Raw genomic sequence first — 16,264 nt, forward strand, 5'->3', positions numbered from 1 at the left:
ATAGAGTCCCAATGAAACCAACTGTTCGCTAATGATAGTATATTCAAATTCCACGTTTCATTTTGATAAGCTTCACATTGTTCAGCCTTTCCAAGCCATACGTATATCTTTTTTAAAGATGCCCTTGTTCTCACATAAACCAAGTCTGAGCGCGCAGCTAATGAAATACAGATGAGTAGAGTTTCAATAATCTATAAGCATTTATACATTTCTTCCCCCCGAGCTAGACCTACACCTCTAAACGCGAGCCTTCCGTGCTTCAGCAGCACCCTCCTCGTCATAGGCCTGGACTTCGATTTCGATGTGCATCGTATCCATACCGAGCTGTTTGACGCCGATTTCCGTCCACACCGGTTGATGATTCAGCATCCAGCGCTTGAAGTTCTCGACAATACGGTCGTGTGTGGCCTTAATATCCGTGCTGTATGTAACCACACGATATACCTGAGACCAACCCTTACCTCCGGCGTGCTTTAACGTGTGTTCGACGTTGTCGAAAGCTTGATCTACTTCTTCTAGGATATCCTGCTTGAGCGAAATGCTGGTACGATCCCAGCCACCTATTGAATCATGAGTTATATTTCGAAAATGTCTATCAGGAACTTCAAGGTATTGAGATGAATGTTCTATTTACCCTGACCAGAGATAAAAATGCTGTCTCCTACACGAATGGCCTGGCTATAATGCATTGTCTCACGAGCCCATTCGCCGGCTCCGGGATACGCATATGATGGTAGACCAGACATTGCGATAGAGAAAGGTTGGTAAATAATACTTTGATACTCAGATCAGTGGTTGCTAGAGGGTGATACAATTAGTGGACAAAAATACCGCACATTTTATTCCAACACTTATATATTTCAAAAATTAATAATTTTACAAATAAATTAGCTAAAAATATACGGTTTTTGATATAATATTATTTGGAATATATATTTAATAATTATAATTTCTATTATTATTACATGTTATAAATAACCATTATAATATATTAAATAAAAGTATGATGATTATATATAAATTAATTAATTTATAAATATTCTAATAATCGTATTATTTAATATATAATATTTTCTATAAATAAAATAGCTATTTATTAATTTATTAATATTAATTATATATTTATATCTTATAAATTGGTAAGGTTACGAATTTTTAAAATGTGTATATTTTATAAAGTTTTAATATAAAATAACGTTTTTTTATTAAATTCACTACTTTTAAAATATTATAACTTTACCAATATTAATTGTATAAATATGAACATAATATCTTTATATAATTAAATAAAGGCTATTTTTAATAAAAAATGAAAGAAATTAGAAATCAAATAATTTTAGTTAAAATATAGGTTTAAAATATTTAATAAATAATTATATAAATATATATTTTTTACATTTTTAAATATTACTTTTTTCAAAATCTAAAATTAGAATTAAATATAAAAAATAAAATAAACATCAGTTTATATATATCATTTTTTTAATATAATATTATTAAGCGTTGTAAATTTAAATGAAATTTAATATATTAAGATTTAAAGTGTTCGGTTTTTTTGTCCACAAATTGTATGTACATAAGGTGATTTGGCAAATCTAAACTATGTAGAAAATACAACCTAGAATCTTTCCATTTATATATCCCTCCAGTATCCTAGGTCAGATGATTAACCCTCTTTGCCTTACATACTATTTATGAATGCCGGACTAAATATCCAAGTGCGCCCCTATTTCGCACATATGCTCACTTACTCACTTATATGAACGGTAGAAATTCGAAATAAAATGGGAAAAATACCCTTTTACATCTCACAAAATCGCTTTTAACATGACAACCTAATGCATCAATCATTTGTTTGATTTATTATTTTATTAAACAGCTATACAGTGATGAATTGAAGTAAACATAAATAGGTATGTATGAAATATATCCCTAATGAGCGTGTGGAGACTTATCTTTTGATTATTGATTGTTCCTCCGAATGGCACCTAGAAAAGCCAATATCCCCGTTGTTAGGAATATGACTCAAGCAGTAGAGTGAGTCACCAAGGCCGCCAAGTTGGACCGGGAACAAGAAGAAATCCGATCTGATTAATCAATCAAATGAGTAAGATAGCCAAGGCCGATATAGTGGAATTCAAAGGGAAGGATTAATAAGACTCCAGACTTTGTACATACAAGCTCTATACAATTATTCACTACATCGTCCAGCTGTTATTATAATCAAACCCCAATTATATAAAACTGACCTTTATATTAGTTGGTTAGTTGAAAATTGAATGGGGGGGTTTTTTTTTTTCATACACCTAGGTATTATTAACTCTATGAAGAACTTAGAAACTAGCACATGCTAAAACAAAGTAGGAACAATTTTAATTATTAGGCAACGCAAATTGGGTTAATCCTCTGATAATACTTATAGCAAGTATTTATGAGCCTTTACTAAAAGTGACGTTGTGATCTCATTTCTCCCGAGTCGTTTTATTCGTGGTGGCTCTGTGGGGAACACACATCGACTTCATGTAAAGGAAGAGTAATATTCTTACCGTGACTAAGCCGTTTAAGTACTATAAAATATGAGAACTATATTACTACTTCATTTTCAACATATATTTCATTTGCGGCGATAGTGAAGTATTAGAATAGGTTAGATACTATATCAACCTCTCAACAATTGGAATCTGGTTAATTCACACCGGTCGTGGTCATAATATGTAATCGAGATCGGTCCCGGAGATGTACATCACAATCTAGTCGTCATTCATTGGTGGGTAACTGCCGACAAATCCACTCCTCTTCAAAAGCTCCGAAGCGTAGTAGTTTCAAGGAGAAGAGATACCGGCTTATTTGCACCATCTCATAGCAAACACGACTATTCTAAACTTTTCGTCTATAAGAAGAGAGATCTCGAGTAAGATACAAGACTGAGATTAAGACATATTTAGTAAAGTCGTTGGGTTTGCGTGGAATATGGCATTGGGAGTTGCGTGTTCGGTATGATCCTTAGCTTAGAACGTGGCAAAACCGAGATCATTTACTCCAAACTAGACGACCTTAGCGGTTCTCAATCTACTGGACAAAGCTGAACTCGTCTCCAGTATTGAAGCTGGTGTATCCGTGTAAGCCGAAGCAAGCGGAGAATGCGGCATGATACGAATGCAATTGGGTTATTCTTGGTTCTTAGTATCGTTCGAGTTTTAAAAGTGATGCCACATTGCAGTCAACATGGTTGATGCTTGGATGCTTGAATGCTTGAATGCTGTAGAGTTTATTAAACTTTCTTAGACATGGAATTATGGCCGAGGATATGAGTGGTTGAAAGAAGCCGTGTCTTACATAGGCGCCTGCTGTATCTGTATTGATATCTGCATCAGGAAGGGAAGTTGAAAGTCTGATAACTAATGAATGTTTATTAGCAGTGTGTATGTATTGGGCAGGAACGTGAGTGGACCGTGCTTTAAAACTCTCTCGCTTGACCTGACCGGGGTGCATAGGCCAGACATTGCTTCTTAGGTGCTTCTCAGATGCAGCTGTATTCCACTTTTTTCTCAACCCAACCCGCAAGTTCTACCACCAGTTAGCGGCTGCCAGCTTTCTCACACCGCATTATCAACTATATTGCAGTGACGCCTTAGATACAATCCATAAGTCCGAGAAGAATAAAACGCATTGGCAACCCTGATTCTTATTGATCCTTTTAGGTTCTTCTTCTCTACCTCCCCTCAACACCAACTTCCTTCACCCCGTCGGAGGCGTGGTGAAGGTTTTTGCGTGTATTGTGGTACCAAGTAGAGCGTTTCACGATACTTGGCACCAGTGGAGTCTCGTTCTAAAAGCATAAACTTTTCAAAGACCGGGGGGAATAGTGCAAATCGGCATTAACCCCTGGGCTTTGCCCACGAGAGATCGTCATTCACTCTGGTGACGATTGACGAGGAAGATAGAAGACACTAATTTGGATATTGTCTATTAAAAGACTTCATCCATTTCGATTTTCTTACCTTCGCTTTTTTTTCGGTCTCGCGTCGGCTTTCTTCTTCCTTAGTCCTTGGGAAATACTGCTGCCTTCTAAGGCACAAGGGTACTTAGAGGTTGTACATTGCCTAAAATCTCACCAATTGGTGGTGGAAGAAGATTGATACGTAAGCTACTAGCTCTGCCCCTTATTTGTTGACGCAACCAGGACCGGGTGTATCTAATTTTAAAAATTACTTGTCCAATTCTAATCTTTAGCCTTTTTTTGATAGATCCTTCTTCCACCACGACGACAGACAACAACGACAATATCAATACCATTTAAAACATCATTCGCATTCGTTCGAGTCTAAACTGAAATACCTTTGCTCATCATCCCTCATCTGAATTGATTTCAGCGTCCCATTCTAACGCTCAATCGCCTTATCTAAAACTGCTCCCCGTGTACCACTTTGTGTCCGACAAAACATTTCCGAACATCGATTCCTATTACGTTTTCTACACAACACAATGGCTTCTCGTATCCAGATTCCCCTCGACGTCCTGACGTCGCGCCTGAACATTCAGGATCGCTTCGCCGGATTTCGTAACACTTCTCTCTCTAGTCGGTTCGCTAATATGCGTCCCGTCAGCGAGTTCCTCGACTTCAAGCGTTTGTCTAAACCGGAAAACTTCGGCGAGGTTCAGTCGCGTGTCAATTACAACTTGGGCACCTTCTCGAGCAATTACCTCTTGGTTATTATCCTCCTCAGTGTTTACGCCTTGATTACGAACCCCCTTCTGCTCTTCGACATAATACTTCTGGGTGGTGGATTGTGGCTCCTTGGCCGACTTAATGGACAGGACCTTACCATTGGTACCTTCCAAGCCACGTCTTCCCAGCTGTATACCGGATTGCTCGTCACCTGTGGTCTTCTATTTCTTATTGCGTCACCTTTCACCACTGTCCTATGGTTGATTGGTGCAAGTGGCGTGGTCATTTTTGGCCACGCTTCTTTCATGGACAAGCCTATCGATGAGGCTTTTTCCGGGGAGGCGGTCTAGGTGGTCGGCCGCGAGCTCCCAAATCTGCGCCCCAATGGGGAAGACCATCGAGGCGCCCGCGAAGAGGACGGGGAGAAGAGGAGGAAGACAACATATGGGGTACTGGGCGCCGCGTTGTGGAGGAATTAGGTAGCGAGAACGAGATGGATACACAAGGTACTGATTTGGTAACGACTTCTGGTAGTAGACGGTTTGCTAGTGATCCACTTCGGTTTACTGGAATAGATTTGAGCAATGGCAGCCAACCACGGAATGGTTATGCTTATCAGCATTCGGATGACGAAAACGACTCGACGGAAGATGACTCGGAGGTGGCATCTGAAGACGAGGAAGACGAGGAAGACGAGAATCAAGCGCTTAGAAGGGAGCTTGACGAGGCTCTAGTACAATCAGCCCTTTCAAGGATACGGAGAGCCCAAGCCAAAGGCAAAGCGGATGTCAAGCTGAACAAGGAGGAGCTTGCCGCTCTTGAACGAAGACGAAAACGTTTACAGGCTGAGGCAGAGGCAGCAAAACGACGTGGTGGAGGTGATCGGAAACGCAAGGAAAAGGAGCAGCGATATGCTGTTCCCCTTTCACAATTCGATGATCCTCAATCGGGTTCAGAGCAAAACCAGCTTGCCCCTCCCATGGGACGTTTCCCTCCCCCTAACTCCTCACATTCACGTCCTCGTTCAGGCGCATCATCTACATCCTCTACTCGTCGTCCCCAATCTATAGTGCGAAACTCCCCTCCTTTCGACTATCAATACGTACATGCACCCCCTAATCAACGCCATGCCTCGGATCCCACAGCAAAGCCTTCATCTTCACGGACGTCCCTTACAGAAATCAGAGATCCTTTCCAATACCAAACCGCAGGTCCACGTGCACTGTATGCTGATGGGGTTGCGGCTGCTAGACTAGACGCAGCGGGCAGGACTGCTCCTGCAGATAGGAGCAGTTCAAGACATCCCAGAAGAGATGAGAGGAATGGGCACGAACAGGAGGACGAGACAACTAGTGACGATGGCGCCCACGATGGACGGCTTTCAAGAGGAAGGGGTCGAGGCGAAATTGTGATGCAAACATCCCCTTCACCCGAACGTACCAAGAGTAAAAAGTCTTCGCCACCTATTGCAGCTGCGAAACGGAAAGCGGCTGCCCCTAAAAAAAGGAAAGGGAAATAAAGCAAGTAGTCTAGTTATTCTAATAAGCAAAGCATACCCGTGTAACAGAGTATTGATATGCCAAATAATTCACCAACTTGATTAAAATTTCCCACAATATTGATCATAGTCCCACTTTCACTGATTATGAAGGCACGTATAAGAAACGACTTTCTAAATTACGACAAGTCTAATTAACACGAGGGTATCGTATCGATTCTTCGAACTATTCTTCTTTTTGCACACCAATCGTAACCCCAACTCTTACAAGAATAAGGAATGGTATGAAGTGAAGAATCTCCCAAATGTATTCCTAGAATCAGTCCTAGAACGCCATCCGTAAATTCGTAGTAGGTAAGGGGCACCTGAATTGATCCGCCCCATTCCTCATCATAAGCCATTATATACCGTCCCAAGCCAACCGCCTATCCAAGTCCCCCATTACCTACATACCTCTTACGCTAAGAAAAGAAGTCTCGAATACTGCCGAAGAACCCGCGGCCGTGACTCTCGCTATGGTACTCCCGTCGCCGTTCCCATTGGTAGTCACCATCGCGGATTCGGTGGACAGAGAGGCTCTCATTGTTGCCGAGACCACCAGCCATGCGCACGGCCTCGCTCATAAGACCAACACTGTCCCCGGAACCGGCGCGGGCCGCAACACCCAGCATACGCTCAATGGTCGGAGGCAGGCGGAGGCCGAAGCGGGCTAGGAGGGCGGTTAGAGCACCTCCGGTGATCAGAGGCATGATCACTAGCATGAACACCTTGATAGGGTGGCGCTTTGCATAGTATATTAAGTCGCGTAAGAGCCGGCGCAACTTCTTGATTGTCCGCTGGATGAAGGACGAGCGCGGCTGGCGTTTGTAGTACGAATTGGAGCGGCCTGTTAAGAATTTCCGTTGTTAGTCGCTTATTTGGTATATGTGGCACGTATGACAATGGTATATAATACTACGTGGTCGAAAGAAAATTTCCGAAAATCCACCATCACTCTTACGTGTCATTCGACAGGTGAATGGGCCTGTAGAGCAAGGGAACACACGTAATAGAATATAGGAATATGTGAAAGAAATGAGAGAAAAAACTCACCACCGAGGCTAAAGAAACTCCGGCTGCTGCCATTCCCGAGGTTGAAAAAGGAGCTCCGCGAGCTGTTGTGCTTGTCATGGTGACTGCTGTGATGGCTACTGCTGCCGCCGAAGATGGATCCTGTACCTGAGTGACGCTTGCTGCGGTGCGGACGGGACGAATGGCCGGTGTGAGATTTTCTTGTCGAGTTCGAGACGACGGACTCGGCGTCGTCGTCCTCCCAGTCAAAGAAACCCATGATAAAAGATTGACGTCTCGAGTATATAAATAATAATAATAAATAATATGCTAATATATAAATTGCATGTATATATAGGTATATATATATGAAGCTGTCTCACTTAAACTTGCGACATGCAGCTCTGCAGTTCGAGTATCACAAATCTAGCTGCCGATGCTTAATCGACGCGGCGGGGACAGGCGAGAAAGAGCCGTAAAAGCAAGCTAAGGAATATTTCTCACAGACAGCTACCGGAGCGGATCTTTTATGAAGATCAAGATCGATTTTATGATCTGACGATCTCCGTGGTTCGATAAGCTATAACGCACCGGCCAGCTTGTGAACAAATTCGAGGTGACTACCCACTTCGGCGGGACGCGATGCTGGAGTAGAAAGGGAATTTTATTTTTTTACGGCTTGTAGAGATCCAGAGGGAAGGTATCGTGAGTTGGAACTGCGAATAAGAGAGAAGAGATCGCCTTCTCACCGACAATTCAAGGGGCTGGGCAGGCTGGGCAAACCCCCTGGACGATCTGCGCTGCCCTAAAACCGCCTAGAACTGATCCTATGTTAGGGCTAATCTGGATCCGCTCTAGTGGTCTGGTTCCGAAGGTGAGCTTGCGGGTCGGTGGAGAACTTACTATGTACCATGTGCGCTGAACCGTTTAAGGCAGTTGGAGTTAGACCGGAGAATTCAAGAGGAAATATCAAGCCACAATGCCACCGTGGCTAGAACTTTTAATGATTGCCCGTTTCGGAAAGTCGCCTTATGGAAAGGTAGATTTGTAGCCACATCTATGACGTCCGTTATTGGATGCACTTGTTAGGTATCTTGAGTACCCAACACCGCCTGACTGACAAGCCTGGTTCAAGAGACTACCTATGACCTGGCCTCTTAGCTTTAGAATATCTGTCATAATCTCGTTAAAGTTTACCTCAACTACCAAATCAATACTTTTACCAATATTGACTTGAAATACTCAAGATGACTGATAGAGCGCCTCCTAACTACTGTACGTCACTAGCTATCTCCTTTCAGCTCTTGTAGCGTCAACCCCACTAACAAGATAAATCACAGACAAGATCCTCGAGATCTCCGAAAGTTCCACTACGCAGCAGATTCGCGATGCTTATAAGCGGTAAGTATATATATACTCACAAGTTGGCATTATGTAGAGTTATTATTTTGCTAACAGATCATCCCCGCGGCCAGAGCAGCTCTCAAAACCCACCCGGACAGAGTTCCCTCAAACTCACCTGAGCGCCCGGCCCGAACACGCAAGTTTCAGCTCGTAAATGACGCCTACTACACGCTGTCAGACACCACGCGGCGACGCGAGTACGACGCTCAGCGCAGACGGTTCGGTGGTGGGCGCAGCACTTACACGTACGAGGAGGCAGACGACCCAGAGGAATCAGTGCCGCCTGAGACTGGAGGAGGAGGAACAGGAGCAGCGCAGAGCGCGTATTCGTGGGCCTGGAACTTCTTCACGGGCGGGAACACCAACTCGCAACCTCATGCGCGAGAGGCGCGGCAACAGGCTGAAGATGCGCAGTTCGGAGATGTATTCGAGGAGATGCTGCGCGAGGAGGGGCTCGCAGACCAGGATACCAATACTCCGACGTCCAAGTTCTGGAGCATACTAGGTGCGGCTAGCGGTAGCGTGCTGGGCTTTATATTGGCGAACATGCCGGGTGCGGTTGCGGGCGCAGTGGCGGGGAATAGGTTGGGTGCTGTGAGGGATGCGAAGGGCAAGAGTGTTTATGCTGTTTTCCAGGACTTGCCGCAGGATGATCGAGCGAGGCTGCTGGCTCAGCTTGCTACGAGGGTGTTTAGCCATGCCGTGGGGATTTGACGAGAGTACCTAAGGTATATGAATTCGGCTTATGGTGTGTTTCTGCTGCTTTCAAGGCGTGGGCACACGAGGACTACGTCGCTTGGTTTGACTGCATTCTTTTGCTAGGGAATATGCATGGAGTTTAGGTGTGCCTGTTTTAAAGGCAGGCGGATAGAAGTCTAGTAATGAACTCTTATTCCTACTGGTATAAAGAAAGTATGGGTCATGTGTGATATTATATTTCAGAGACATGATAAAATTATCCCCTTACTTATTTGCCAAAAAAAAAAAAAAAAAAAAAAAAAAAAGAGCTACACGTTCTGTGCTATATTAAGGAGAACGTTGAATAATGCGGTTAAGTACCTAATGTTTATCTTCTTATCGAAGCTATGTATTTAGTATCAAGGGTCTTAATAGGCAGTCGCGGGTGAGAAAAGTTACGCAAAAGCTAAATAACGCTATTCCATTTCTGGACGTTTCTCCCCTCGTACCTGGCAGGGATTGTTGTTCCTCCCCCACTACTATCGCCCGTCTTGCCGTTCCAGCGCCATCTTCAAACTTTGGGCCTTCTACTTACATACTTTTTAACTGCTAAGCTAAGAGGTACTTAATAACTCATATATCATCCTCTCCCAGCAGTCAAAATGGCCAAGCCGATAGAAATAACGTCGGTTGAACAATTTAACGGTTTCTTAAAGAGCTCGCGTATTGTAGTGGCAGACTGTAAGTTAGCTTCCCCCCAAGCCTTATTTACCATTACCACCAACTTGCCCCGCCATCGCCATCATCGTTACGACGCGAAGCTGACAAATTATTTCGGCGCGCAGTCTACGCGAACTGGTGCGGGCCGTGTAAGCAAATTGCACCCTTCTATGACCAGTTATCGAAATCTCTTTCACGCCCAAAAGTTGCGACGTTCGTCAAGGTCAACACGGAAGCCGAGGGAGCCAAGGCAGTCGCAGCCGAATATCACGTTACGCATCTGCCTACCTTTATAGTGTTCCGCGATGGGTCTGTTGCTGAGAGGGTCAAAGGCGCCAATCCGAAGGAGCTCCAGACCATCGTTGAGAGTTTAAGTCACAACATCGAGCATGCTACACAGGGAGAGGGTAGCGGTAGCGGTAGCGGTGGCGTTGGCTCGGGAGGTATCGCTTGGAGGGGAGCTGACCTGCCCCGAGGTTACACGGACATCTCAGACACCATTGACGTGCGAGGACTAGAACTGCTGAACGCTGATGAAAGCCACTTCTCTGTTCGAACTCTCTTCAATAAAAACAAACCTTCAGCGTTATCCAAGGACAAGGTCGTAGACAGTGAGAAGGACTGGGTAGAAAGCGACACGGATGAGCAGCTGCTTCTCTATACGCCATTCAACTCTGCTGTCAAGCTCCACACGATACAGGTACATAAACTTGTTCCACTACATACAGTTTAAGTATCAAGCTGACATACCTCTTTAGATCACTTCTCTACCGCCCACTGACGATGAGGATGACGACGACGTACCGATGAGGCCCAAGACTCTTAAGCTCTTCACGAATCGACCACACAATCTGGGGTTTGACGAAGCTGATGATATCGACCCGACTCAGACCATCGAGATTGGCGAGAGCGACTGGAACTCTAACGGTACCGCGAGTTTGGGACTACGATTTGTCCGGTTCCAAAATATCACTAGCCTCGTTATCTTTGTTGTGGACGGCGACGGTGATAACGAAAAGGTCCGATTGGACCGAATAAGATTTATTGGCGAGTCTGGCGAGAAAAGGGAAATGGGGAAACTTGAGAAGATCGGCGACGAGCAAGGTGAATAGAGTGCGACGAGAAAAATAATGGGTGGGTAGACGAGCACCAATCGCGGTCACGATTACTTATGGCGAATGTGAGCAGCGAATGGAACGCAATGAATAGAGTCGGAATGCTTTTGAGACCGCATCTATATAGATAGATGGTATCAATCAATCAATAACCGGAATGCTCATTATGACTTTCCATTCTCGTCTACAGCCACAGAAAATGCTAACAAGGTCCATGATTGGCATACGTGTCTGTCCATCTATTTGGTGTCACCACCGAACCATGCCGGGAACCAACCAGTCTACCTACTCCTTGCATTGGCCTTGATTGGATTTCATTGATCTGCAAATCTAGTTGGTTGTCAAGCTTAGTTCTGACCTCATCACCACCTTCACGGATTCGCATATTCTTCCTCATTACTATTATAAATGATAATTTTTACGATGCCTAAGAACCATGCCACTGCATCGGATACTGCATTGAGTAAGCAAAGGAAAGTGCTAAGTCCCCTAGGAAGAGTATTCCCTTTTAAGATTGCAACAATGTCTTAGTAGACATTATTCTCATCCAATAGCAGAAATTTTTACCAACTAGTCTCTCTCGTAAGCTGAGTTAGATAGGCTAAAAAGTTTTCTTTTTTCTTTATAATGTCCAGCATCTTCACTGCGGTTCGAAGAAGCAACCAAAGGCTTCAGGTTCGAACCGACTTCAGAAGTGAAGTCGCCGGCTTGCAATTTTAATTTCTCTGTGGCATGACTGACGCTATATATCCATGGAGGTATATTCCACTGAAGGAAGAAGGGATTCGAGCAACACGGGGAGTGTTGTGTCATGCCAGCCGCACGAAGAAGAAAAGAAGAAAAAGAAATAAAAATTTTGTCGCATCGCGCTCGAGTTTTGATTTGCTCTGCTAGCGTCGGCACCAGCTGCGAGCTCAAGCTGCAGGTGTCAGCTAGCTGTCGGTTCTCGCGCTAGAGCGACAACCGAGACGGTAGATATTCGGATATATGACTACATAGCAACTGTATTTTTTGTATAACTACATGTACCTAATGATTATTAAATTCATCCGATAATATTTTTTTAAGTTAGGAAACTTTATTAATTATTCCGAGGTTTCATTGCTTCCATCCAACTTTTTACAGATTTGCTCCACCTCTCGTCGCATTGCGTATCAAATTGAAAGCGGGTTCAATTCAATGATTCAATGTTCTTGAAACGAACAGAAGGATCAAATTAATCCACATTTCTCCAACGAATTACTACAAATGATAGTCTTTTCCCCGTCTGAGGAATCTAGACGCTCTTTCAGTCTACATATCTAAAGGACCCAAGGACCCTTGGAACAGCTAGCCCCGGAACGATCATGCTGTTTAATATACCCGTCCACTTGGATCCCTTCCATAGGTACCTACTTAACATCCCAGGTCGTTTTTTACTATCGCTCATCCCGTCTAACGGCGTATCCCCCGCAGCCCCCGTCAAGTGAGAAACTTGGAAGTGGGAGGGGCATACGTGTGCATGTTCATCCTGTTCGTCCTGTTCGTCCTGTTCGTCCTGGGAGTAAATTACGGATACCTGTATCAAGACAAATACAGTGCTCTCTCTATGCGCTGTGTGCTCTTTCACCGGGAAGGGTTTCAGGCTTTGGGGGCTGCTAGCTAATAGATGTAGCTAATGACATTTCGATCCATTGGCAAGCCTCGTCTACAGCCCTGATTCTACCTATCTGGCGCATCTTGGTCATATATTCTCGTCGTTGAACCCCCAATTCTTTCCCCCCCCCCTCATGCAACGTCACGCAGCAGACTATATCCCACCAGCACGGGGCTTTATTAAGTCGTCAGAAGCCGCACACACAGTAGCAGCGCTAGCAACCCCCCTTATGTTCCCCCTAGGCCGACGTCAGCTGCTCTAGCCTCCGTCTTGGATATGATAGTCTGCTGCGTGATATCTGCACGTGTGCCACAGCGGCAGGGTTCCAGCGTAGCACGAAGAATGGCGAACCAGCGTTGGGATAACTGTCTAACGTGGTATACAGCATTAATATCCAACTTAATTGTTCCATTTATAGACCAGTTCCGACCGTCGCATGTCTCGACTCCCTATTCGTCTACCGGCCAACGCATGTAAGCTTCTACTCTCTATCTATCGTCTCAAAACTCGTGGCTATCGTAGTAGTCTTATTAACCCGGCCCATTTCATAGGATTCTCCAGCACGCTTCAGCTTCCCTTTTCAGGACCTGCCTCGCTACGTTAGTTGTACGTCAGCGCCCCGACTCGTAGCTGATTTGTATGTATTGTCCGTATTGTGCCATCACCCCCATGTCTCTTTCTGGAAGGTTTCCGCCGCTCAAGCGTCCTCTTAGACGAGTGTTAGCTCATCGCCCTTGGTCTTTGCTCACAAGTCCGTCCCATACCCGCATAACTGGCTTTAAACTATTCGCTCTGCCCCCAACCCTTTTCCACCTGAGCAAAGAAGCAAAAAGCTTTGCAAGCCACCCCTTTCCCTTAGCGGCTCCCGCTGTCTCTAATATTCTGGAGACGCCGACCCATGTGATCAAGCATCCTACGCATTTCTAGGTACATATTCCGCCAGTGACCTTAGTTGACTCTTAAATCTCATAAACATCTTACATCATATGTTGGTTCGGCTCCTTCTTGGTTAACCCTGTGAATAAATCTGTTCCTTTTTCTTCCTCTTGGATCTGTCCGCTTCACTCTTGTCCCTCCCTCTCCCTCTCTCATCGGAGTCAGAAAACGTCATTGGGGTTTTACATTGGATCTAGTGGCAGAGTTAAAGAGAACCGCGGCGTAGTAATTAAAGTCGTGGCTTATTGCCTGAGGCCTCCCCACGCCGGTTTTGACAATCCACCTGTGGGCAACTTACACGGCGACGTGGATCGTCCACCACTCCTCGTAAAGGCTTGCGAAACCCGATATAGGGTACCCGGCGAGGCATTTAATTTGGCCAAAGGATCTTGGGGCTGAATAGGAAGCCTCGGGAATCGCTGCTGATAGATCAAATAGCTGAGAGCGCTTCGAGGCTGTGGCTGGCAGGAGTTTGCATTGGCTTCTGCCAGTTAGCCACCTTCGTATCGACTTCTACATACATTTACACGGCATCGGACCGACTCAAGAGTAAGCGTTAGGACGTGTTATTTAAAAGTTTGGCACAGAAAAAGAAAATACTTAGAACTTGGACATTCTATACAACCCGGCTATTAGTGAAACAAACACCAGCGCGACGACTCACGATGGCTTCCGAACTCACCTTCCCGCAATTCGGAAAATTGCCGTTGGAATTACGGGATATGATATGGGGGTACGCTCTCCCCGAGCCGAGAGTCTTTGAGGTCCTCGATTCTCCGTCATCGGCGCAATCTCAAACCACGCCCTCGGGCCGTTTGATGTTTGCTGACGTCCGTAACGAGCCGCCACCCTCTATAGCACGGGTCTGCCGTGATGCCCGGCAAGCAGTTTTGCGTCGCTACAAGCCTATCGCATTTTCTGGAACAGTCAAGCACCTAGATCTCTGTCGAGACATAATTCTACTTGACTCTTACTTACAGGTGAAGAGGCTGCTAAAGGTGATTCGCCTCCTAAGCCAGATTGAGCCTATTCGTCGGAGTGCTACCAGGTTGGCTCTCGGTACATCATGGGGTTTACACACTGGGTTGCACCTACGAATGTTTCATCGCAGCGTCCAAACGAAGCGCAACATGGCCCGGTTTCTCGAGTACATATCTAAGTTTCGCCAGCTTGAGACTATCATCCTCGTCGTTTACCAGCGCTCGGCGTTTGGACTCCGGCTCAAGTGCTGCGGCCCCGATCGCTCGCGCAGCCTACCCTGGCGACATTACGATTTGTACGAATCGTATCATTTCAACTTCAACGTCAACTTTAACCTCGACAACTACTGGCTGCGCCGGCCGTACCAGAGTAGGCTTGTTAGGTACGACCCGGAGGACGACAGAACGGAGGCAGAAAAGGTGCAGCAGTCTCCCTTGCCGAGGCATTCGAAACAGTGCGTCCATGATCCGCAACCGCGCGGATACCAGGTACACGACTTGAAGGGCACGTTCGAGAGCTGGCTGAATAAATTTGCGGAGGACGAGACCTTAGGGCCATCACTGAAGGTGCCGGGCCTGGAGACGGCTACTCTAACTTGGATTTACACTGGAGTTCGCAACGAGGATTTTTATTGAAAGGATTATAACGGAAGCATACGGAGCGCGGCGCTTTTAGGTTGGCTACCTATGTATATGTGCATAGACTACATCATTGTCTTTTGGGGACTCGCCAATACGGCCATGGCATCATGCATTGTTCGGATTAAACAGGATTATACATTTTCTGCAATACGATACTGCTGCTTTTACATTTCGGAGTAATGGAGCAGATAGCAACTGTAGCATAAACACTAAAATCTAGATGCATTCACCTTTTTTATCACTCGGCAGGAAAGAGTACCTAGATAGAACTTGGGCCCGCATATGCGTAATGGTAATTGAGGAAATGTATTACAATTATTTTCAAGGCCCCGCCGATCCACAAGAAAAGATCCCCGTTTTCAAACAGTTTGTAGATTTATCCTAGAGAAGAACGGGGTCCTGCAAGCCACTTACTCCTAATCACAGACAAATAAGCGAGGTAAAAGCAAGGCAAATCATAAAAGACCCAGCATGATTATGGTCGACGCAGTGCTCGACATGGCTTTTAATAAGTCGGTCAGGCTACACAAATCCACTATATAAGTATGTGCTCCGCTCCCGAGCACATGAGCACCCAAGGTAGGCAAACCCGCTATTCTGCGCCGTGATACGGCTCCGTGGCCGACCCGGGTTCGATACCGGCGCGGCTGCGGTAGAGGGGTTTATCCACTGGCTTGCATGCTGCGTACCTATATAGTGCAATATAAGCAACTGGCTAGCCAAAACTGCAGAGGGTGCGGTTTGGGTGGACTATGCACGCACGTAGGCATGTATGCACTGCGTGCTCCCGTGGAAATGGGGCTTCGAGTGGGTTGGGCTGGGCTGCGTTGAGCCCCTCCTTTTTTGTGTATGTAGGTATGTATATATGTAGGTGCGTTGGGGTTGGGAGTGAGGAGTGGTGTGAGGTAAGGTGCGGTGTACATATGGATAATGGAT

At 45.3% G+C, this 16,264-nt stretch overlaps 7 protein-coding genes across 7 annotated transcripts; 5 read left to right on the forward strand and 2 right to left on the reverse strand.

Annotated features, from left to right (window-relative positions):
- Positions 1–237: 237 nt before the first annotated feature.
- Positions 238–746, reverse strand: GL218_09450 (uncharacterized protein; the record flags this gene model as incomplete). Its single annotated transcript, XM_033586286.1, has 2 exons — positions 238–560; positions 635–746. The coding sequence occupies 2 exons, from the start codon at positions 744–746 to the stop codon at positions 238–240; spliced, it is 435 nt and encodes a 144-aa protein (XP_033437680.1).
- Positions 747–4,485: 3,739 nt separating this feature from the next.
- On the forward strand, positions 4,486–5,019 carry GL218_09451 (Prenylated Rab acceptor 1; the record flags this gene model as incomplete). The annotated part of the gene is made up of 1 exon (XM_033586287.1): positions 4,486–5,019. One exon carries the CDS (start codon positions 4,486–4,488, stop codon positions 5,017–5,019), a length of 534 nt encoding a protein of 177 aa, XP_033437681.1.
- Positions 5,020–5,053: 34 nt separating this feature from the next.
- GL218_09452 (uncharacterized protein) lies at positions 5,054–6,188 on the forward strand (the record flags this gene model as incomplete). Its single annotated transcript, XM_033586288.1, has 2 exons — positions 5,054–5,148; positions 5,204–6,188. The coding sequence occupies 2 exons, from the start codon at positions 5,054–5,056 to the stop codon at positions 6,186–6,188; spliced, it is 1,080 nt and encodes a 359-aa protein (XP_033437682.1).
- Positions 6,189–6,628: 440 nt separating this feature from the next.
- Positions 6,629–7,497, reverse strand: GL218_09453 (uncharacterized protein; the record flags this gene model as incomplete). Its single annotated transcript, XM_033586289.1, has 2 exons — positions 6,629–7,053; positions 7,260–7,497. 2 exons carry the CDS (start codon positions 7,495–7,497, stop codon positions 6,629–6,631), a joined length of 663 nt encoding a protein of 220 aa, XP_033437683.1.
- Positions 7,498–8,464: 967 nt separating this feature from the next.
- GL218_09454 (putative J domain-containing protein C63.13) lies at positions 8,465–9,335 on the forward strand (the record flags this gene model as incomplete). The annotated part of the gene is made up of 3 exons (XM_033586290.1): positions 8,465–8,492; positions 8,558–8,618; positions 8,693–9,335. 3 exons carry the CDS (start codon positions 8,465–8,467, stop codon positions 9,333–9,335), a joined length of 732 nt encoding a protein of 243 aa, XP_033437676.1.
- Positions 9,336–9,961: 626 nt separating this feature from the next.
- On the forward strand, positions 9,962–11,131 carry GL218_09455 (Thioredoxin-like protein 1; the record flags this gene model as incomplete). Its single annotated transcript, XM_033586291.1, has 3 exons — positions 9,962–10,040; positions 10,145–10,719; positions 10,778–11,131. 3 exons carry the CDS (start codon positions 9,962–9,964, stop codon positions 11,129–11,131), a joined length of 1,008 nt encoding a protein of 335 aa, XP_033437677.1.
- Positions 11,132–14,371: 3,240 nt separating this feature from the next.
- On the forward strand, positions 14,372–15,322 carry GL218_09456 (uncharacterized protein; the record flags this gene model as incomplete). The annotated part of the gene is made up of 1 exon (XM_033586292.1): positions 14,372–15,322. One exon carries the CDS (start codon positions 14,372–14,374, stop codon positions 15,320–15,322), a length of 951 nt encoding a protein of 316 aa, XP_033437678.1.
- Positions 15,323–16,264: the final 942 nt, after the last annotated feature.

This window comes from Daldinia childiae, assembly GCF_008694065.1.
Source record: "Daldinia childiae strain JS-1345 chromosome Unknown Scaffold22, whole genome shotgun sequence".
Taxonomy (NCBI): Eukaryota; Fungi; Ascomycota; class Sordariomycetes; order Xylariales; family Hypoxylaceae; genus Daldinia; species Daldinia childiae.